This window comes from Beauveria bassiana (genome assembly GCF_000280675.1).
Source record: "Beauveria bassiana ARSEF 2860 unplaced genomic scaffold BBA_S00015, whole genome shotgun sequence".
Taxonomy (NCBI): Eukaryota; Fungi; Ascomycota; class Sordariomycetes; order Hypocreales; family Cordycipitaceae; genus Beauveria; species Beauveria bassiana.
This window is the reverse complement of record NW_007930850.1, coordinates 69,016-92,653: the sequence shown is the minus strand read 5'-3', so window position 1 is coordinate 92,653 and position 23,638 is coordinate 69,016. Positions and strand designations below refer to the sequence as shown.

Here is a 23,638-nt window from a genome sequence, read left to right as displayed (position 1 = left end):
TCATAGAGCCTCACAACACGACTTTCGGCGGGAACGATCGCAGTACCGTCAGCGACTACTTCAACTTGACGCCAACAACATCGGTCCTTCCTCATGACTGCCGTCGCCAATCCGCTAGCGTTCCCTCAAGTGTCGCGTTCATCATGGGGTACTATTAATGGGAATAGCCCCGTGAACCCAGACGAAGTGCGAGGCATGTTTGCTCCTCGCAAGAACCTCGCGCGGAGCAGTTCATCATCGTCAATATCCTCAGACTCCTCGAATACGTCTGTTGCCACGAACGTCTCTCAAGCAAACGGCACCCCTCTGTCGAGCACATCCGACATCAGTCAATGGTCGGCCAATGGTCCGCAACGAAAACGGCCGCAACCTAAGAATCCATGGCCCACGGGCAAAGGAGACATGTCGGCCGAATTCTCTAGAGTAACTAACGGCCGACCTAATGGTATGCTGCCTCATGGTATCGTGCAGCAGTCGGCCGGCGTTGGTGGACAATCCCAAATGACACAGCAGGGAATGATGCGACCCGCCGGACCAGAGCAGCCCCAAGGAGGGCAGCCTTTTCTTTACCTGCTTTCCATGAACGGCACATTTGAACGCAAGACAATTGCTGTACCTTTTGCTCCGGAGAGCTTGCGGATAGGGCGTCAAACGAACCAGAAAACTCTACCGACACCCACCAACGGTTTTTTTGACAGCAAGGTCCTGTCGAGACAGCACGCTGAAATTTACGCTGAGCGAAATGGTAAAATCTTCATTCGCGATGTAAAATCTTCAAACGGCACATTCGTGAATGGCACACGTCTGTCCCAAGAGAATCGGGAGTCGGAACCACACGAATTGCAGACTGCCGACCACCTTGAACTCGGCATTGATATCGTAAGCGAAGACCAAAAGACAGTCGTTCACCACAAAGTGTCAGCGAAAGTTGAGCACGCGGGATTCATGGCAGCCCCTAACAATGTTCTGGATATGAGCTTCGGCGATCTTGATCCCGCCAATGGATCAATGATGATGTCATCTGGGCAAATGCAGATGCGAGGCCGACCATCTAGCAACAATCCTGGAGTAGGCCCTAATGGGCGCATGGTTCAGAATGGAGCTGTACCAAATCAACAACCTAATGGCATGATGCAACAGCGACCGTTCTTCGTTCCCCCGATTGCAACTGACCAGATCATGAAGCGTCTGGCTGCGGAGATGCGGAACGCCAAGGTACAAGCGCAAGACTTGAGCCGGACAAATCAATTTGTCACGACTTTACTGTCAAAAGAAGACATCAAGGATCTTGAAAAGACCGAAGCTCAAGAGGCTCCGAAGCCTTCCCCAATGGTCAATGGTAACGGCATTGGGTTGAGGACAGACGCAAAGACCCGTTTTTCCGATCCTCCTGCGCCACCACCCCAGCAACCGCTGCCAGAGAAGCCTGATGTACCTGGACTGAAACGCGCAGCTGGGGAGCGACCAAAATCCGGTCACGCAATATCTTCACCGATTCGGCAAGACAATGTCAGCCAGATTATCCAGTTGACAGAAGCACTTAATAATGCTAAGCGAGACATGGACACGCAGACGGCCAGAATGCGCGAGCTTGAAGCAATGCTGCATAAAGAAAGAGAAGCGAGAGCTTTGGCTGAGGAACTGGCCATGCGTCTCGAGGAATCAGCCAAGACTCAAATGAATGGATCTGCGGCAACGCTTGCAAACGATGACGACGACACAGCGACAGAAATTCTGGTCTTGGAAAGCACAAATGAGAGTACTGAACCTTTACTGGAAGAAAGCGAAGCGCTTCATGACGAAGCGGACGAGGTAGACAATGCTCTGCAGACGCGCCTTAGCTCCATGGAAGCGCAGGTAGATGAGCTCCGAAATCAGATAGAACAGTGGAAAACAAGGTGCGAAGCTGCGGAGACTGAGCGAGATATCGGTCGGACATCACTCGCCGAAATGGTTACCAAGTTGCGAGAAGAAGAGGCTCGCAGAGTCGTGGCCGAAGAGAAAGCTTCATCTGTTCGACTACAAGCGATTGAAGACGAGAGTCACATCGCATCCGAAAAGGACAAACCACCCGCTGCTACCAGCTCTGCCGGATCCAATGAAGCTGAAAATGAGAGCATCAAGGGTGGTGCTTTGGCGCAACCAGAGGAGAACCCGACAATCTCAAGAGCTAACACTATCACGCCTCTGAACGCACATAGAAGGGGTTCGCTGCAAGATGACAGACTCTACAGCGGGCTACCATATGCGTCGATGCTGGGCGTTGTCTTGATTGGTATGGGTATGATGGCAGTGATCAACGGATGGCAATCACCTCCGCCGCGACTCGAGAGATAGACGGATGGTGCAACGGCTTTTGAGCCGGGAAAGGCGAAATGTGCTCCTGCAACAGCACAGTAATCAAATTGCACGTTGCAACGGTCGTGGCCGTCTCCCACGATACATTTCCTCTGTACAACTTTAGCGGGCTTATTTTCTTCTTGTTTTTTTGTACTGGCATCAAATTTTAAATGCTGAGCTTGCATTCGGACTCGGCATGGAATTCGCACTTTGCGCGGGCGCGGGACTTATGATGAGCTCGAATTATATTTTATCCTGTCATTTTGTTACGACTAGGGAATTAAGGACGAGGATGCGGCAAGCTGGGTTGGAAGCTGGCATCATATTCATTCTGTTGGGGTTTTTGCATAGCTGAGAAAGCGACTAAGGGCATGGTTATTTAGCGACGTCACTTTGCAAGCAAGCCAATGTAAATACATAGTATCAATGTATTGATTTCTGGTTGTTTTTAACATGTTTACAAAGTATGATGCAATACAGCATAGGCGCGTGTACACAAAGTCTGATCATCAGTATCAATGCTGGCAAGCTGGCTCCACATGTGTCATAACCATAATTTTGCAGATTGCCTGATTCTCTTTGTTGCACTGCTCGCGCCACGTCGACGGCCAGTCCCCCGAATCGATGCCCCGACAAGTATAAAATCTTTTGAATTGCCTCTGAGCCAGCCACTATCTCACCACATACGGACAATGCCGACCTTTCAGAGCAAAAAGTTTCGGTCCACCGGCGAGGCCAGCGCCATGGGCGCCAAGTACCGCGCTGTCATGAGCAGGCACCCGTTTCTCATGTTTGGCCTGCCGTTTCTGGCCGTCATTGTCGCTGGCTCCTTTGTCCTGACGCCGGCGACGGCGATTCGCTACGAGCGGCACGATCGTCGTGTGCGCCAGATGACGCGCGACGAGGAGCTCAACGTGCGACGCTCGGCGCGCAAGGTGGACATGCGCGAAGAATACTATGTACGTTGGCTCGGCAACAAGCAGATGCAGAAATTTCTGAGAACCATGGAGACGAGAACTTGGGAGCTAATCATTGCGAAACAGAGGTTGGCGGGCGGCAAAGACTTGGATAACTGGGAGCAGAAGCGCGTGGAACGACTTCCAGGCGAAAGCGACGGCATCTTACGATAAACACCCCCGCAATATTTCGGATATTTTACGTTTTCGGTTGATTTCGTATGCTTGGCTTGCGGGTTCAGCGACGCTGCGCAACGATGACGAGCGCTATTCGCGACGCGCAGCTGAACCAAGATGGCGTTGCCTGGCGGAGCTGAAAGTAATTGGCCGATGCAGACAGACAGAGCCGGTTCTCTGGAGAGCGTCACCCTTTCCGAGACAGCCTGTGGCAAATTTCTTGGACGTATACGCGGAAGCGCTGAAAACACCTCGTCCATGTACATTATGACCTGTCAGGCCTCTTCCCATGTATATTATTGACTATATACTTTGGCCCATTCAGCCTTGGACCGCGGCTCCCCATAATACTGCGGTGAAACGCACGAATTCAATACATGGCATTTTATTGTTCCACTGCTGCGCATGTACAATGTATATGCAAAACGGCATTAGACCATGACATTCTGTTCCGGAGTTTCCCAAAGGAAAAAGTCCGTGCCCGTTCATCGCGCTAATGGATGGATGAGGAGGGGTCAGGCATCAAATGACAAAACAAATAGATGTGCAGCCTCGCTGTGGACCAGACGACTCGTACTTGGCGTCGACTACGTATATATATATGTTTGTGTGTGTGTATCCAGCCGAATTTCGACACGGCGACTTGTCTTTACCCACACACTATTGTTTTGCGACCGATGTAACACTGGATATAACTTGAATCCATTCAGATTCTTATACGCGGCCGATACCATTACTCATCATCACTTGAGTTGGGTATAGAGATGGCTCCCTTTTCCGTCCAGGGCAAGACTGCCGTCATTACCGGCGCAGGCTCAGGCAAGCAAAAGACCTCTCTCCCCTCCGAAAAAGCCCCCTCTTCCCGAGCACCGGCTAACATGTGACCTCGCTAGGCATCAACTTTGCTTTTGCAAAACTCCTCCTATACAAAGGCTGCAATGTCGTTATTGCCGACATTAAACTGCGACCAGAGGCTGAGGCTCTGCTGAGCGAGTATAGCAGCAGCAGCAGCAGCAGCAGCAGCAGCTCCGACGGAGCGCCGCGCGCCGTCTTTGTCAAGACGGACGTTTCCGCGTGGGAGGATCTGCGCAACATGCTCGACAAGGCCGTCTCCGAGTTTGGAAGCTTTGACATATTGTGCCCCGGCGCGGGCGTCTTTGAGCCTCCCACGTCCAACTTTTGGCACCCGCCCGGCTCCGGCCCGAGCCGCGACTTTGTAGACGCCAACCACTACACGGCGCTGGACATTAACCTCACGCACCCGATCCGCGCGACGCAGCTGGCCCTCCAGCACTGGCTGAAGCCGGAGAATGCAGGCCGACAGACGCCTGATTTTCCCAAGCGCGTGGTCAACGTTGCGTCCATTGCCGGCTACACGCCCCTCTTTCACTGCCCGCTGTACGCGGCGGCCAAGTATGGCGTGGTGGGCTTCACGCGCTCCCTGGCGCACCTGGAGGCCGTGGCGGGCATCCGCGTGAGCGCGATAGCGCCCGGCGCTGTGAGCACGCCCATGATCCACGAGCATCCGGAGGAACTCGTCGATGCCGACAAGCACGCGCTCATCAGCCCGCAAGAGGTGGCCGAGGCCATGCTGTCGCTGGTCGAGTCCGAGGACTACCCCGGCGGCACCGTTTTGGAAGTCGGCGTCGCGTATACCAGGACGGTGTCGGTGTATAATGATCCAGGCCCGACTCAGGAACTGCGCCAGGGAACGACATTGTCCGGGATGAAAAATATTGCAGAGACTATTGCAAAGACGCTGCAAGACGGGACATGGCAGAACAAGTAGGAGAGTATCTCTGAATATTGGTCTCTTGGTTTTTGGGATATAATTAGGTAAATGTGTCACTTGAGGAAGGAATTAATAATGGCTCGCAAACAAAATGTTCCTGATAACCCTGCGCCAGCTCATGTAATAAATTGAAGGACCCTCCACCCCCGGCCTCGCCTGTAAATAGAATAGAAGCGCTTTTTTGACAGCGCTGAATTACACCTCCATGGCGCCTTTTTCGTCTTCTGGATCATAATAGCAGCAAAATATGGTCCCTCGCGTCTTTGCTCTGGGCACAGCTTCTTTGCTGCTCCAATTCAGCCCCTCGGTCGTGCCGCTGCTGGCCGACTGCGCCTTTACGCTGCGCGCATACACCTTTTCCGGCTCTTTGGGAATCGCCAGCTCCTCGAGGCGCTGCTGCTGCGTCTTCGTCATCGTCGTCATCATCACGACGCTCTCCTTGACTGCGAACCACTCGACCGAGTCGAAGCGGTCGTCGTCCTCTTCGTCCACGATTAGGCCGTCCGACCTGCGGTGCAGCGCAAACCGCCGGGGCGTGGCGGCCGGCTTGGCCTTGCGCACAAAGTCGTGGCGTCGCGGGTGGTAGCGCCGCGCGCGGGGGCTCCAAAAGTCCTTGGCCATCTCGGCGAGCTCCTCGGCGCGGATGCGCGCCAGCGCGCCGCTCGACAGGTCCAGGCCGCGCTTCCACTCGGCCGTCGAGTCTGGGCGCGCGCCACCGCCGCCGCCGACAAGGACCGAGGTGAGGATGAGGGCCTTGACCTGCGCCTTGACGGCGGAATCCAGACTCGCACCCCAGCCGGGCAGGACGTGGTCGACGAGCCCCAAGTGGCCGGCGGCGCTGGCGCTGAGAGGCATCATGTCGCGTAGGATCCGCTTGCCGTGATCGCCGCGGCAGCGGGCATTGTAGGTAAGGCTGTGAAATTCGGAGCCATGGAGACCCATGGCACGGTAGGCCGGGTTGAGCACTACGTCTTCACCAGCGAGGACAAAATCGCAGGCGGTGGCCAGGGCAACCCCGCCAGCGGCGGCGTTTCCTCTAATGGCGGCAATGGTCTTGATCTCGCGGCCGGGAAAGTCGTGCAGGATACTGTATATGAGGTCGTCAATGGCGTTGATGTTGAACCATGACTCGAGCGCCGGGTCTGCGGCAGATTCAATGACGTTGAGATGAATACCGTTGCTAAAATACGAGCCTCCCATCAACACAAGAGCTCGGACAGACTTTTCATTAGCCACTGAAAGAATGTATTGCAGGGCCTTGAGCAACCGTCGACATTGCTTTGTGCTCATTGCTCCGTTGTAGAAATCGAAAAAGACGTATGCAATGTTGCCGTCCTTGTCAGAAGCCGGCTCGAAATCGATCCAAATGTCCTGCAGCGTGCTGCTCGTCGCCCTAGACCACTCCTCCTCCTCCTCCTTGCCGGGCCGCTGCCGTCCGCGCATCGACACCACGCGCTGCAGGTTTTTGTATCCCATGCTGTGCTCCGAGAGCTCCGCGAGTCCCTGGACGGCCGGCACCTTGGGCCACAGCGACGCGTCCGTCTTGGCCTTGACGCGGCGGACGTGTGTGATCCAGACGCCCTTGCCGTCGCACGTGGCGATGCAGACGGCGTCTTCGCGGCTCGCAATGACGGATCCGGGCGCCGACCCGGCGGCCTGCTTGCCGCTGTCCACGACGCCGCCGTACAGGTACAGCTTGGGCCCAAACAGGCTGCTGAGGCAGCCGGGCTGCGAGTCGGCGCATCGTATCCGGCGGGAGATTTCGACGGCGTCGTGGATCCTCGGGTCAAAGTCGCGGTCTGCGGCGCGCAGGAGCGGTCGGTGCAGCGTCTTGCCGCCCTGGAAGGGCTGGCCGGTGGTGACGGAGAGCTGGGCAAAGACGGCGTTGGCGACGAGGCTCGGGTCTACGGCGGCCTTGTTCGAGGAGCGCTCGGTGATGCCCTTTCCGGCACTCATACTGATACTGGCCGGCGGCGGCGGCGGTGAGGCGGATTTGTGAGCGGTGGCGTTTCTTGCATCGGCGGAAATGGTGATGCGGTCTACTGCTTTCAGGACAGCGGTGATGGCGGCGCGGGTGACTGGTCCTCTGTAGAGACTTGATTTGGTTATGTGCGGCTGGTCAATGTCGACGGCAAACTGCTCAAACGCCCATACTGGGCCCATGTCAAAGTCGGCCGTGGCTTGCAAAACGGTGACGCCCCAGTAAGGGCGTCCTTGCTCGCTCAGCGACTTGCGTTGGAGGAGCTTTTTGCTGTCCGGCTCTGTTCCGTCGTCGCCCATGAGAAGCCAGTCCAGGGCACTTGGGCCAGCATCGCCCGGCGGCCCAGGGTGGACGATGAGGGTGAGGTAGTTGTTATATACTTGGGCGGGCACAAGTGTCGTGAGAAACGGGCAAATGATGAGATCGGGCTTGACAAGCTCGGCAGCCTCAATCATGAGCTCATTGGACAAGGCATATTCAATCGTCACGTAGTGCTGTTCCGAGAGCGCCAGGTACGCCCGCTGCGATAATGAATTGAAAGCAGTACAGAAGAAGAGAATCTTCATCTTGCCTGACTCGGGTCTAAGTAGTCAACCCGACAGTATAGAGACGGTGTCGATGGTACTTTGGTTTTTACCAGGAGAGTTGCGCTCTGATTAGATCTGAGAGAAATCAAGTAATATATTTGAGACGAGACGAGATATATGAAATCGAGATTTACTACATACAATTTACCAAGTATGGCCTGGCTCTCCCCCTTTATTAAATCAGTCACGGCATCTTGTCTGATCTCTGGGGTTGTTTGTATCTGTCAGGCCATGTACATACTGTGAGCGTTCCCTCTTTGGCCATCACCCCACGACGCACAGACACGCCATTACTGCTGTGGCGGGCAGGAAACTGGGCTAGCTAGCCCACTGTTGAATTATAAAAAGTTGCAAAAAATCTGTTTAGTCCAAACTCGGTTGAACGGCGCGGAGCAGGGGCAGAGGTGGCGCTCTGAAATCAGGCAAATTTGGTGGATCGGAAAGCCAACTGGTCTTGCTGGTCTAACTTGTAAAGGGAGTGACAGGAGAGGGTCAGAGCGCAGACTCGATTTTCAATCTCGCCTAGTTAGGCTGATGAGTGAAGCGACATTTACGTTGCTTTTTAAACTAGCTGAAATGGAGCCCCCCGGGGTAATCACTCTGGGTTGACGACTAGTATCATCACCGTGGGTGATGAGTTCTGGAACAGAGTCTCACAACGCCTGTTTCGCACGGGCCGCGTGCTGAAGATAGAACTTGTGCCATTATGTCCTCTTCATGGCCTGTCAAGTTGCGCCTCAATAAATAGACAAGATTGGCTGAATCAGCTCGGGGTTCTTGAATCGGTTCTGTAAGCACTCATCAATGCTTTCTTCCTGTGCCCGCCCTCGCCCAAATCGTGTCCAGTTGTCTCCTTTTTTTTTGGCTTCCTAGTTGCAACCCGTTTCCCCGGAAAAGGAATGAAGCTTCTGCAGGTGCAGGGGCACGAATCGTCTCCCATCGACAGCGCCGACGAATACGGTGAATTCTGCGCCGCCTAAACTCTCACAAAGCCCCCTTGTCCCTGCAGTTTGGTAACGCCACAAAGCGCCACCGCCTCGTCAAAGGGATGATTGGAGGTAGTGCACGGCCAGGCGCAAACCTGACAGAAACCCTGCTGAGCCATCATCAGATCAATTGGCCAGCCGCGTCTGCCTGATGAGTGCTCGGAAATTTTGCCCCGTCACACGTAGTATCCGTGATGGAATCAAAAGAATTCAGAAAGCGGTTACATGCTCTTGTGCAGGGGCCCATGACGATCAAGGCTGCGCCTTTTTGCGAAGCTACAAGACTATCCCATACTACTGTAGCACTAGGCCATCACGGCATGTACTAATTAAGCCGGATCTGCGCAAAGGAATCAATTTTGTGATCTGTAGAATTCTGAGTGGAGTTTGCAGCCAAATATACGTAGTAATAAGAGGGACGTTGAGACAAAAGGAAACAATGCAACATCTGGCTCGGACTTTTTTGTAAATAGTTGCTTCAACCCAATCTGCCAGTCCGCCCCAGAAAAAAGCCTTGTCAATTCCTTAGACGTGACAAAAGAAACATATGTGTGCCTCGGCCGAGCCTCCCTTGCACAGCTGATGCAACTCGACAGAGAAAATGGTAAGCTCGGAAAAGCAGGGTCCGAGTCTGGCTATTGTCGAATGCGACGCAAAATGACAACTAATTTTCCAAGGCTTGAGCCAGCAATGAATGACTGGGCGATTGTCTGTGAAATGGGGCATATGATGTTTTAAAGTTTTAGAGGAGCGAAACCTACACCAAAAGTCAAGAAGAATTCAAAGTCACGCAACTTTCTCGCAGTAGACATCTTTCAAACGGACCGACCCCGCTTGCAGGCGGCCAAATTCTAACGGTTTTCGTGGAGCTAAAGTATCCGTATAGGTAGTTAGTTACCGGCAAAAACGCTTGAGCAGTTTTGCGTCACTTGCCCTGTGCTCGGGACAATGGTCATGGTTATATGGCTACTGATAGCTGTTTGGCGAGCTCTAGCCTTTAATCAGGTTTTACCAGAGACAAGGAAGAAAATATTGGCGGAAACTCAAATCGCGGAAAAAAAAATCCAACATGGGTGGAATCTAACTAGGCCATGACATACGCTTATATCTTTTGGTAGCCTATTTACTTGTCATTGAAGTTGTAAAGCCCTCCTTGATGTGTTTGCTCCACTAGTTCATTTATTGTATGTAATCTGTATATTACGCCGAATAGCCGGCTCATCAGAGCCTTGCGGTACGTGTATGTTTATGAACTGAGATATATAAAAAAAAATGTGCGTCGTACGGAACTCGAATCCGTGCCTCAACTTTGGAAGAGTTGAATCCTAACCCCTAGACCAACGACGCGAAAAATCAACTTTTGCTCAAGGCAAAATATTAGGAGGATCCATGATCCTCCCCCGGCAAGGTTTGAACTTGCGACCTTCAGATTAACAGTCTGACGCTCTAGCCAACTGAGCTACAGGGGAATAATTGATTGGTTGAAAAGCAAAGACAAATGGAGCTAATAGTTAGTTATTAGATTTCATTCAGAACTTGTGCATCAAGTATTGTACCCCGATCAACACTTTTTATGTCTTCCAAGGTCAGCAAGACCGGTTTTCAGTTAGTGTGGCAGAATATGGGAGTACGAAAAGGGTTCTTCTCCCAAGTCGCCTTCACCTCACTTGTTCTGCCATATCTTCATCTCTTCCAGGCTTCAAAAACCACGCTTTTCCTTTGATGGTAGATGGCCACCTTGGCGTGACTCTCTTTTCCCTATTGAAGAAGAAAAGACACCGTACTACAATCCCCTGCCTGTTTGCCTGTCCTACCCGGACCGTTGACCAAGTATTCAATAAACGATATCAGCTTTACAAAGAAGCTCGGCTGCGGTTTATGTTTGGCTACGAATAAAGCTCGACTGCATGGTTGGCTCGAGATATGCTCCGTTTTAGCAGTCTGCCTATTTTCAAGGAATCCGAATGTTAAATCATGCCGTCAAATACGTTGCTTTACTCGAAAAGTGCCTCGCGATGAAGATTAGTGCCGCCGCCCGCGATGGGCGTCGGGGAATGAGCTCGCAATGCGAGCGGATATCCAAGAAACACAATGCGTGTGAAGGGTAGTATTTTGCATATTCGCTCCAAGAACGTTGCATTGTTCGAGACGTGTCCGGACATCATCACCTTTGCCTCGTTTTCGAGCATTTGCGCGAGTCTTTGCGGCTGTACTGTCGTAGATTCATTGACAATGTCACATCCCCCACGATTCTCAAACGGGAGATTTGAATAATCTTCAAACACCTCTACCATATGCATCAAGGATGCCAGAATACTCACACATGAACGTGCTCCTCTGTGCTGGTGATCCGAATTGTGCTGATTCGGTGCTAGATTCGAACCGACAATGTCATGGTCGAGCTCAAAAGATTTGGGTCTTCTCGAGAAAGACGCTTTATCAGTATCAATTTTCACTACGTCAAAGGTCACAAGTGATCGGGTCATTCATTTCATCACGAAACAATCATGGACAGCTTCTTCGGCCCACTGAGTCATTGAGGTCACAGATTTCCGTCTTTTTATATCAGGCAATGCGGATAGCAGTGAGTGTGTTGTATTCGCGCAGAAGCCTGCCGCGCCCCAGAGGTCGCCCTTGAGGCAGGCTGCGCGCACAGTGCCGGCATGTAGAGTTTGGTAGCCATGATACGTTCCGCGTCGGCAAGTGTACTCATAGTCTCTCCTCACGTCACCCTGTATTGTCTTGGTGGGCGCTCTCGATAGCTGGCCCAATTCCCGTGTACAAGCTGTGAGATCCTGTGGGGAGGACATAGGCTCCCCGTTGATTTGCAGACATGACCAGCCTGCGACTTGACACAACTCGAGCAGATATTTGGACTTCTTGTGCGGCCACCAGAGCAACTCCTACTATATGGAAGACGGACAGCCCCGTTTTATCAGTCCAACGATTAGCTAACTTGATATGATCAAATGCTGTACTGATACTATGTGGTACCCTTCCCTCCCGAGAGCACCTCTGAAGGACTGAGCTGCTTTGAGGAACAGTCAAGCCCTTGGTGACAGGGAAAAACCGGGCCTTGCTGCTTTTGCGAAAAGGATGATTTAATGGTATCTATAGTATGAAATTGTAGCTAAAGAGCTAATGATTGATCCCTGGTTCTACACAATGGCCTGATAGCTGAAGAAACCCGATGCATTATGCTCTCGAGAATAAATGGTACAACTATGCTGGGTACCTCGAGCCCATATCAGTCTGTTTTGAGCTGCTATTCATACACGTCACTGGATTTCCTACCCAAGTACTTGGCGCTACCATTGTCATCTTCGAAAGACGGCGCTTGCATGTGTCTGTGAGCCCGTATAATCCGTCCTCTAGAATGGTGTCCTACTTCAATGACCTCTCAGATGAGCATCAACAGGGTTCAAGGACTACTGGAGAAATTTTAGCTACCACATTTCCTTATAAACTACATCTCAATGGGCAGCAGGCTTTCTCCATTGTGAGCGTAGTTGATTTGGCAGCACTCGCCTACACGACGCAGCAAGAGCTCCATGCATCGCCGCGAAGGGCCCACGGGACTGGTGGAAGACTCGCGTCACGGCTCGCAGATAGCCACATGTTCTTGTATCTATAACAAAAAGACCATTTTTTATGAATCGTTCTTGCCAGGCATTTGCGGAGATTCGAATTGCATAACAGATGGTGAAGAAATGGGCAACTTTGGAAATGTACTGCATCATAACGGAAACATTGCTGAGTCAATTGTATCACTAAGCCTTGCAGTAATTCTCTCTCATCTTGGCTAGCTGTATAGATTTTCTCTGACACTGCATTCACGTTGACGCATTATTGAAGTATGTTGCACAAGCTACGCCGGTTGGCAGGCACCAGGTAGTCAGTCACGGAAGGATATCAGCGGTCACTCAGCACCTGTAATGTTTCTCATTCTTACACATTGATCATTGGTTGCCTTGTATCACGTCCTGGGGACCTCGAGCTGAAGCATGCTTACATTCTTCTTCTTCTCCTCGCTGCTGTGTTTCTTTTCCCATTATAGAGACTAAGCTAGGAGATCAAAGATGCAGGCCTCAGTGCTGAAAGACAAAGACAGGTACAAAACTACGTGGAATATCGGAAGATTATTTTCATTACTACAACCACAGCCGGCCTCTTTCTTGAGTGATTCTTTACTGCAGCACCAGGACACTGACTCCTTACGTGAACAAGACCTCGTGTGACTACCCTGTATAGCTGAATCACACCAACAACCCACAACTCCTACGAAGCTTAGCAGTTTAGAAAAAAAAAAGACTCTTCGGGCTCATTCAATGAGCTCTATAGCAAATGAAGTTAGCATAGCGGGGGTTTGAGCTGGAATGGCTGCGATCGCGCGTTTCATCTCGTATCTCATCTGTGAGTAGTTCCTCATGTAAGTGGCGCAAGATTCCCCATCAGAACATACTTGGCAGTTGGTAGGTTTCTGCTCTTTCGTAGTAACAACGAAAATTGTGCTTGAGATGCATAACACCATTCCAGGATTGCTAGTCCGCACAGATGTCAGCGTTAATGCCGAGTCTCGGCGTCCTATGTAGAACGGCATCTGAGCATCAGCTGTTCGGCCTGCAGCGACGAGTTTGCTGAAGCCGTGTTTCAGATGGTACCGATGGCGCGGATAATTTGAGCGTCACGCATGCTTGTGGCTGAGTCGCCTCGCATAATACTTGTCCAGTCCGAGAGCCCAACGGCTCTCCCGTGGAGGTGCAAGGGTCGCCTTGTAACCGGGAAGCAGAGGATTTATTGCCATCCCCAAATTTAGTTCCGATATAGTGCATGCATATAGTTTTCGACGGGGGTTTCATGTACAGCGGGTCGTATATGCATCACCAAGGCTGACGTTGGATGTTGGCCGCGGGCAAGGTATGTATGTAATTGGACGAAACAACAGACATATGTTTACTCTGCGCCCTTCAAGGATTTCTCTCTTACCGGTATACCAAGCTTCCACGACTTCCACAAGCTCTGCCGGGAATCCGAAGAGTAAATTACCTGAAACGCTGACGAATTCGGCCTCTGTTGGTTGCGCGGCAATCCCGCCACGACTACTAGCGTCATGACCGTGCGGCACAGTCAGGCGAGCTGCTTGTGTGTGAGAAACACAAAGTCATCTTCAAACCTGGAATAAATATCCGATGATGCCATGGCTGACTCAAAGCTGGTGATTCGCGCATGTTAATTACGAATTACTAACCTGATGCGCGGCATTTGGGCTCGGCGTGTTTGAGCGATAGCTGGGCGCTGTTATGCATCTTGCCTTTGGGGTTTCCACCGGCCCCGAAGCTGAAGATACTGTAACTGAGCATGTATTTATTGCTGAATTTTTCAAAGGAAGCCGAAGCTGCGGTTCAGCGAGATACTTGGTAGTATGCCACCATCGTGCAAGAAGTCCCACACGTAGGACCCTGGCAAGCTAGAGAGAATCAGCGATGCAACGGAGTAGGCTACCCGATTCGTCGTGGCCGAACGAGCCAAGACTTGGGGGTTAGTCGTGGAGAGGATTCTGGTTGGTCACCGCAGACTCGGCGCCGAGCAGGTTAGCAGGCAAGTAGCATGGAAGGCCAGATTAGAGTTTGCCGCTAGTCCGCCTGGCTCAGCTTCATGGCTTTACTGACAAACGAGTAGACCAGCTCGTTGGCCAATGTATCCGCGGCTCTGAAGCCCCTACGCAAAGAGTAGCGGTGGCTCCGATGTAGCAGCAGAATGCCAGATGGGTGCATCGACGTTGAGCGGGGTCTAGACATGGACCACCGAAGCTGTTCGGAATGAAGAAGAGAATATTTTTACATTTTTACACCGTTTTTCTTATTGCCATTGGAGGAATCTGCTGAGGGGATTGCCAGTATCTCACACCAGCTACAAAGTATGTAGCAATCGTTGTTGCGAGTCAGTCAGCTGCCGCCTGATTGCCGGCCGGATACAAGTGGAGGTACTACGGGGACATATGTATAGAGCGTGAGAGAGAGAGAGATCAATAAAGGGAGAAGATATCGAAAGACAAGAAGAGCAATTCATCTTTTCTTGCCTGAACTTGAAGAGCTGTCTTCTTCTTTCTAGCTTCGAGGCACTTGCCAGATCGTCGCCGAGCCAAAACGACGCTGCTCATGATGGACGTACATATTCGTACGCAGCTGCCCGACACACCCCCACCATCAACGGCAAGTCGGTGGCCGAAAAAACGGGCATTCTCAAGGACCAGAATGTGTGTGGAGACGGCGATGTTTCTCATCAAGACAATTCACCGCCAGAGGCCGTGCGTGCATGTAAGAGACCCAACAACAAAGATTGGCGAGGCGGTGGAGGGTCGGCTGCAAGGCACCGCCTGATGACCTTTTACAGACACATCCATTCCGAATGCGCCAGTGTGTTACAATTGCTTGCATGCCGTGAATTGTGGCCGGCTGTGTTGGACAAGGAGGGGTTGAAGGAGGGGTCAGAGGAGGGGAAATGCTCTGAGATGTAGCAAAAGCCGAGCTGCAAGAGTGGCTGGGTCGCAAGGTCGGTCGGTCATGATTGGCACTCACTGACAATGCGGTAGGGAAAAGAGTGGGAAATGGCTCAATAAGATGACAATTCCTACTCATATCGGCCCTCTACTTGGGACTGCCCTCAATTAGTTTGTTAGAGCTATAATATCGCCTTCAATCCTCTGCCGTGCAGAAGCGGCATTATCATAATCCACCGTGGATATAGGGCGGTTGCGATTGAGTTGAATTGCCAAGATGACGGTATGGAACAATGCAAAGACGAACTGTACTGTTGGCGGTCCAACACATACTGCCTACTACTAATCGAGCGCTGTGGCGCACGCACGGGTGTGAGGCTGACCATTGCGACGGGAAGAAGATAAAAGGCGGCCGAAACCATCGTGAAAAAGATGGAGAGCGGGACGAATGGGGTCCTGAGTCGTGACTACATATGGAGCTCGTTAATGCTTGTTGACGATTTGACATTTACCACGCTCCTTCTGTCCAGCTGACCCTTGGGTTTATGCAGGGAGGCGGCAAGCTGCATGATGGATGGAGAATACCATGCAAGAGCTGCTTGATTATATGCAGATTGATTGTTTGCTGTTGTCTGACCGCCACTACTCTGTGCAGTGACAACACATCTGATGCGGGGTTGACAAAAGAGGCATGTTGAAGCAGAGTCAAGCAGATGGCAGAGTAGGTAGTATGCTTCAGTACGCCTACAGACGGATATAGACAGATCCGTGGGATCCATGGTCGCAACAGTCTTAGGCTGTGAGATGGTGAGATATGCTCAGCGCTAGTTGGCTATTTTAGTGCAGAAGTTACAGCAGTATCCGTGAGTAGTTAGTTGAATGTCTGGGTGTCTCATGTATGTGGTGTCCATCTGACAATGTCCGAAAGCGATGCCTAATATGCCGAAGACGAAACCCTGAGCAAGGAGAAATAGATCTAACAACCAGCCGATATTCCGATTGGGGACAGTTAGATAGGCAATAGGACACCGCTATGTGAGGCGGTATTCGTCACGTCAAGGTGGGCAAGTGGGATAGAGGAGTAAAGAAGGAATTACAAGTGGGTCTTGAAGTTCGACTGCCAATGAGCGAAGCGAAGCGACGGGGAATTCCAAAGACAAAATCCAAGACACGGGGATTTCGACTCGAACTTGGTAAGGATTTGGCGGTGACGACTCACCATGCCGTCCGCTGAAGAGCAGAAAGTAGGGAAAAGAAGAAGAGAAACAATGAGGCACGCGCCACTCTCTGAGCTAATGCATCCTGGCTTGGTGGAAAGAAGCAAGTAAAGACCACCTGACCGCCACAGCGATGGCGTGCGAACGAGGACGGGCAAGGGCTCGTGGATGGGCGAAACAAAGACAGAACAAGAGCGAGGCAATATGATTGAGTTGAATGGCAATCAACGGCCTCGTGCGGGGAGGCTTGGGCCTGTCATCACCCGATCTCTTTTTCGCCTTTTTAGTTGACGACTTGATGATCAATTTACTAGTTAATTAGTTGATGAAATTTTGGCTAGTAAAATGGAGCAGGTGGTGTGCTAATCCAAACATTGCCAAGTTACACCAGTAAACTCCGAAATAGTTGCGAAAAATATCGGTAGCGATGCCGAAATAATGACGGGGCTAATTAATAGATAATCAACGTTACAAGTACCTGGCGAACTTAGAATTAATAATGGTCCCCATCTGATGAGACAAATCACGCGGTAAAGGGGTTTTGTGATGATATCTCAGACGGCAAGGCCCATCTTGGCAGACAAAACGTGGGCAAAAAAATGAAGCGACCAAGCCAATAAAACCCTCTTAACTCGGTCGCTAGCGCAAGCCTCACAGCTGCCCCAGTGGCTCCCCCCCACCGCAAACGGAGATGGCTTGGCTTCCTTTGCGGGGAAACTATGTCAGGTCAGCTGGACCAGCCATCATGTCAGGGCCAGGAACCAGAGGGCAACACCAGGCTCAAACCGGCCAAGCCTCCTGGTGCCTGACAACAAGTTGTGGGCAATTGGGTTAATGATTTCATGTCAATACCTATTTTTTTGATGATTTGATTGCGAGCGCAAGACAAGAATCGTGAAAACGACTGGTCGACTTTGACACGGGCGGTGATGCAACACTTGGCCCATTGCGGAGCATTAATAATAGTTATGCGATGGCGATGAGAACGCCTCGCAAGCCTAATACTGGGTCCTATTTTTGTGCTGTATATGTGAGACGGGAAAGCCCACTGCTCAAAAGCCTAACGTGGCAATTGGCATCAGGTGCGGGGTGATGAGAGAGAGAGATGGGCAGCCCGACGCCATGTACGGATTACGTCGTTATTTGATAACGGTGATGAGACAAGAGCGCAGCACTATTTGTTTGTGGCAGCAGTGTTTTGTTGCCAGCACTGTTTGTGACGACACAAAGGCATCTCACCCTCCCTTGCGCAAGCCTCAGTCAGACCATGCATGTACATTGGGCGCAGAGCCTACGAGGAGTGATTATACAGCAGTACAGAGTAGTTGGTGGACAAGGCGAATAAAAAAGGACAACTTTGTTTCCGCATTCGAACAAGAACATGCACTGACCAGTTGCGCTCTGTGAATCGTGATGCACCCGACCACTCGGAGATGATCTCAGCCGTGCGCGCAAATCTCCTAGCGGCGTTGACAAGCCAATATTAATCAAAAGTAGTCCACGGCCATGGTGCGATTCATGACCGCAATAGGAAAAAATGTCACGGACAACTTCTTTTTTTTTTGCTTCTTCCCTTTTTTTCACCGCGCCTGCTTTATCGCCGCAATCCCGGTAGAGCTGGAGCTAATTTGCACCACTGGGCCAATGGCTGCTTGTCGGCTGACTGGGCAAGTCATTAAAGTCTGCTGGCTTTTGTCGGATGTCTGTGCAAAGGGAAAAAATGAGAGAAAAAAGAGGGGAAATAGACGGCTTGCGTGGATACCATGACGACGATGGTGCTCATAGTTAAAGGCTCCGCGCAAGCCCAGGGCAGGCAGGCAGGCAGGCAGGCAGGCAGGCAGGCAGGCAAACACGGGCAACTTTATCGCAGGCACGGCTGCTCGTTTTACGGACAGCTAGTGCTCAGTATACGAGTTGAGAGATGCTCTCAGCCCTTTTACGACATGGCTTGTCGATCAAGTCCTTGGTCGCCTCATCAGGGCTTGCGTCAGCCGCAAGCTGTTAACTAATTTGAGAGAAAGATGCTCGTGTACCTTTGACTAGTGAGGTGCGCTAACGTCGGGAGGGTGTGCGAGTAACTTTGTAAGCAAGCCGAAAGCAGGTTCGAGTCTGAGGCGGCAAGCAATGGATGTCTTTGGCACAGAAAAAAAAGAAGGAGTGAATGGGCTCGTTGGTGATAGACGGTTTCGAGATGGAACTAATGGAATAATTGGGTTGTCAAGTCTTGTCCATGCCTGACGATCAAGAGACGTGCAGAGCCGCCGCGTGCTTGCGTGCCAAACAAGTCGTTGGCCGGCTGCAGATCAACGTCATACATGCATTTAAACTTCATCCCTTCAATACACAGCCATCTCAACATTGGCGCACTCATCGGCCAGCGGCCGGGGGATGAGCGGTCTATTGATTGCACCAACCGCAGTTCGCTCTCGGAGAAATAATGGAATTCAAGAGAAAAACAGTATCCAAGACGCTTTGGATAGACAGAGACTCTTGGGCCTTGATCCAAGAAAAAGTTTTCAGCTACCTATTCCCGCCATCTGTGTAGATGCTGCGTCTGTATGTGCTTCGCTCATTTCCGGGCTGCTCGGAGGTATAGGCCAGAGAGTTGATGAATTACGAACCAGACGAGACATGATTTTCTTCTATTTCATACGTTGTGCTTATGTAGCGGGTAACGGAATTAATCCATGTGAAACAGATGAGCGTGAATCAGACGACTGCGGCCTTCACGGAGCGTGAAGCGGGAGAACGTTCTCGTCCCCGACTGATTACCTATTAAAAGAGTATAAAAAGATGCAACCACTTTAAATTACTACTTTACGCGCCAGTGCGAAATGTTTCGGCAGGGGCATCTTGGTGCACATTGTCAGGTACAAGCCAGGAACGGAACGAGAATCAGACACTGTGGAACTTGGCCGAGGCCGAAAGAAGCAATGCGAAAAGAGGCTGCGGCAATGCCTACGGCTGAAGTGTTAGAGTCATTGGTGAGCATGGCGGAAATTAATACGCACATTTTCTTTTCTGCTTTCTTTTCGCTTAATGAGAGAGAAAAGCCGCACGTCATGGTAACGGGTATGATCGTATTATTGAGGCCACTTTCACGATATAACCAGGCATTGTGACAAAACAGAAAAAAAGTTTAATACTTTTTTTACAGAGCAACAAGAGTACGAGGGCAACAAGGGCCAAGAAAACGAACTCTTGGGAGATAAATCCACCCACACCCCCACCCCACCGCATCGCCCTAAAACGAAGCCCACTCTTTCGTTTTGCCAGCTGGGCAGCACCTTGTTGCCGGTTGCCAGTTGCCAGTTGCCCAGCAAACAGCACCGAAGCCGGCAAAACGCCGCAACTGGCGGACCGCCATCACCAAACGTGGTCCATGTCTGCCAGCTGCCAGAGTGTGGTCGCGCACTCCCCACACACCCCCCTCGAACCCCTGCTGGCAGGCGAGTCCGATTCCACACTGCAGGTGCCTGCCTGCCTGGTCCTGCCTGCTTGTCTTGCTGCCCTGCTGACCGCCGCGGAGCTGCTCATGTCCGCTTGACTTGCCAATTGCTTGCAGTATGACTGATAATTAGTTAGTGCCAGCCTAGCCCAGAGCCGGCCTTGCCCAGCTGCGCAGCCCCTCCCGCCTACGGCCAAGAGCCATCGTCATCCTTCTCCACTTCATCCACACCCCTCTGCGCCGCTGCCCACACTTGCTCGTACTCCGGAAAAGACAGACGGACACCACGCACGCAGCCCCAACGCATATATGTAATCCTGCCCGCCCGCCTCATCCGCAGTCCATTCCTCCAACTCGATTATTATATTCAGCCACCACCAGCTTTTTATACTACTCGGCATATACCGAAGCATCACCGCGTTGCTCTCATCACTCATTGACCGATTTACAATACCGTACTGCCGGTTCAACAACTGCCACTACAAGTGTCTAGCACTTACAACACTCAAACGTCATCACCACCTCTGGATTCACTCGAACCTCTCGCGGCCGATTGATCCGCCGAGACCACGGCCATCCACCAAGTAGCTCGGTATATATTCCTTGATATATACACGAGCTTCTTACCATTGCTTTTCAAACACACACTATACAACACAACCCACATACAAAATGCACGTTCTCAACGGCTTCAGCACGAGGCGCAAGTCGCCCAAGCCCAGGGACCTGCACATTCGCAAGATCTCCTTTTCTGGCTGCTCGCTCTCTTCTGGCTGCTCCATCGACTCTGCCTCGACAACCTCGACGACCCGCGGTCCCAGCCACCACCGTTCCGACAGCGATGCCAGCTACGACCCTCTCCGCCTGCACCCCATTGCCCAGCCGCCGCCGCGGCTACACGAGCGTGCCTACATTCCTTCGCCCAGACGCCGCCAAGACGACTCTCCCCGCACATTCTTCCACGACGCTGGCAACAACAGCGGCAGCGCGTGGTCAGGGTACGGCGTCAGCGTCTTCGAGTACGACGACAGCGACACCGAGGTCGATGAGGATGAGGACGCCGCCGTCGTTGAGCAGGTGCAAAGCAACAGCATGCCACCCATGACAACGCCCGTCGACCATGACGACGCCGGCGATGTGTCAGACGACGACGACTACTTCTTCATGAAGACGTTGGCCAAGCGCCCGCAAATGCCGCGTTCGCACTGGTCCGAGTCCACCATCCAGACCCTCGCCCAGCTCACACCCGCCGTGAGCAGCACCATTGCTACGCCGGCCGAGCGGCTTGAGGATCCCATTGAGCAGGCCCGCATGATGCTACCCAACCTTAGCCGAAAGCACGATACCGTTCCAGCCCGTCCACGCATGAGGGCCATGGACAGCGTCGAGCAGCTCGTCAAGCGTGGCGGCTGGAAGCGCAAGGCCATTGTCATGGACAAGCAGGAGAACATTGACCCCACCGACATCTAATTTGTTCTTTCATATACAACAACAACAACACAGCACTCACAACCTCACCTCTCTACACATTCAACTCAGTCATACAAAACCACTCTCCTTGACGATTCGTCACTTTTCTTTTCTGTCTTGCAATTCACTAGCATGTTTTGGGACATATTGGGTATACACCACACCGGCGCATTTATACCATTTTTTGTTATTATCGGGAATCAGGAATTTCACGGCTGTTTGTTACAGACATCGGGACCAGCACCAATATGCTGAGATTATTGTTATACTCTTCTATTATTATCTAGTTTATTTGTCTTTGGTTAGCAAGGCAATGAGCCTTTGCAACCACTTTGATACCAGCGCGCCAGAGGCCCGCCGCAGCAAAACAATGCTACAACTTTTTTTCCTCGTCGGATGAAATTTTTCCCTTTTGCTTCACTGAACGTGCAATCTCGCTAATCAGCCACCGTGAATCGTGCCCTTGAGCCCGAAACCCAAGCCATAGCCAATAGTCGACTGCAAAGACCCTTGTCCAGCTGTGGAGAGTCACGGTCCCCAACAGTCTACAAGATTAAGTCGTGCGTTTTTTTGCTCAGCCCTTTTGTTTCCCCTTTGGGCTGGGCGCCTGTGGAGTCGTGTAATTTCGCCTTGTCCGCCAAAAGAAAAAAAAAATTTCCAATTGCGCATTCTCCGAGCGCTAATTGATCGGTTTGGAATTATTTTTCTTGTGCTTTTTGCAGGGTCGCGTAGGGCGAGTTGACAGTTCTGTGTAAGAAATCGGGCTCGCAAGAATTATCTAAGCATGTTGTGGACTCTGTATCCGTAGATTTGTCACCATCCTGCCTTTTGTTCTTATTCTAGTAGTAATTGATGGCTTGAATTTTTTAATTTTTTTTTTAATTTTTCTCTTCTAGACTATGCCGCGAAAACTTGTCATGATAATTTCCCAAAGTTGTGTCAAAATTGACATATTACTACAGAGTACTTGTCCGAAATTGACATAAACTTGTACGACTCATGTCAAAGGGTTCAACGAACCCGTTCTCCGCGGGGCCGCCCCAAACTCGACTGACGTCGTGCACATTTATTCACGCACAAGAATTCTCGTACTCGGGCGCCACGGCGTGCAAAAATAGATTGAGTGATGCTTGGTGCGGACCCTGTTCCGGCCCCCAACCCGGCGTATCGCGCCAAAAGGTGAAAATCCACAGCCTCGCGCCACGTTGGCATTACGAAACCCGAAAGAGGCAACAAATTCATCGGAATCGATACTACGCCAAGAAGATATTTCATCCATTTACGGCAATTGTTTCACAGAGAAGAATTACTACTTTTTTTCTCCTTCTTCTTCTTTTTCTTCCTCTTCTTCTTCTTCTTCTTCTGACTTTCTCCTGCAGGCCACCAACTGTTGGGGTGCTGTCGCACGCCCTCTACGGATACTGGGTATCAAAGCACAACCAGGCAAAAAAAAAAAAAAAAAAACGTGAATCCGCACTTGCCGCAGCATTTGAGGCTCCCCCCACTCATCCGCATTCCAAATCGGCGGCACAATGTCTTACAAACATTGTGAATAGATTAATTTTCAGGGGTCTATGACCTCTGTGGGCCACGTCATTCTTCGCAGCATGTCCGAGGAAAAAAGCAAAGAAAAAAAAGGTTAATGCGGAAAAAGCTCACGCGATGGGCTTTTGCTTTTGCTTTTTTTTTTTTTGTCACGACGCGCATTATTCTTTTCGTTTGAGCTAAACGAAGAACCCCTACATGCCTCTCCACGCCTCTTACCAGTCAACCGGTACATTTCCGCGCACATCGCAGAAAAGTCTGTCATCGCGGGGTGTCACACACGCCCTCTTGCTTGGCAAGCAGTCGGCAAGCGGCCGAAGCCGTGCCCCTGCACTCCTGGGGGCAGTGCTGGGCGATTTTTCTCGTCAGTTTCATCCTTTCTCTCCTTCGGTCGGCGACATGGGTTCGGGGAATGAGACGGTCTTCCTTCTTCCATCGGAATCTTGCCGGCGCGCCGTTTGCCGATACCCCTCCTCGTCAATTTTCTAGACTATTTTGTCCCATGTAACCTCACTTGCTTACATTAGTTGTCAGCTCAACCAGCTTCTTCTCGCCACTTCCGTCGAGGCTGAGACCTTTTTCAGTTTGTCATATTTGCACAACTTGATACATGTCTTTCAGCCTCAAACGGGTGGCTTTT

At 51.4% G+C, this 23,638-nt stretch overlaps 5 protein-coding genes across 5 annotated transcripts; 4 read left to right on the top strand and 1 right to left on the bottom strand.

Annotated features, from left to right (window-relative positions):
- Positions 1-93: 93 nt before the first annotated feature.
- Positions 94-2,337, top strand: BBA_05608 (FHA domain-containing protein; the record flags this gene model as incomplete). Its single annotated transcript, XM_008600705.1, has 1 exon — positions 94-2,337. The coding sequence occupies one exon, from the start codon at positions 94-96 to the stop codon at positions 2,335-2,337; it is 2,244 nt and encodes a 747-aa protein (XP_008598927.1).
- Positions 2,338-3,032: 695 nt separating this feature from the next.
- BBA_05607 (cytochrome c oxidase assembly protein COX16) lies at positions 3,033-3,470 on the top strand (the record flags this gene model as incomplete). The annotated part of the gene is made up of 1 exon (XM_008600704.1): positions 3,033-3,470. One exon carries the CDS (start codon positions 3,033-3,035, stop codon positions 3,468-3,470), a length of 438 nt encoding a protein of 145 aa, XP_008598926.1.
- A 120-nt stretch (positions 3,471-3,590) lies between these two features.
- BBA_05606 (short chain dehydrogenase) lies at positions 3,591-5,262 on the top strand (the record flags this gene model as incomplete). Its single annotated transcript, XM_008600703.1, has 2 exons — positions 3,591-3,747; positions 4,367-5,262. The coding sequence occupies 2 exons, from the start codon at positions 3,591-3,593 to the stop codon at positions 5,260-5,262; spliced, it is 1,053 nt and encodes a 350-aa protein (XP_008598925.1).
- Positions 5,263-5,460: 198 nt separating this feature from the next.
- Positions 5,461-7,812, bottom strand: BBA_05605 (formyl transferase domain-containing protein; the record flags this gene model as incomplete). The annotated part of the gene is made up of 1 exon (XM_008600702.1): positions 5,461-7,812. One exon carries the CDS (start codon positions 7,810-7,812, stop codon positions 5,461-5,463), a length of 2,352 nt encoding a protein of 783 aa, XP_008598924.1.
- Positions 7,813-20,655: 12,843 nt separating this feature from the next.
- On the top strand, positions 20,656-21,453 carry BBA_05604 (uncharacterized protein; the record flags this gene model as incomplete). Its single annotated transcript, XM_008600701.1, has 1 exon — positions 20,656-21,453. One exon carries the CDS (start codon positions 20,656-20,658, stop codon positions 21,451-21,453), a length of 798 nt encoding a protein of 265 aa, XP_008598923.1.
- Between the last annotated feature and the right edge of the window lie 2,185 nt (positions 21,454-23,638).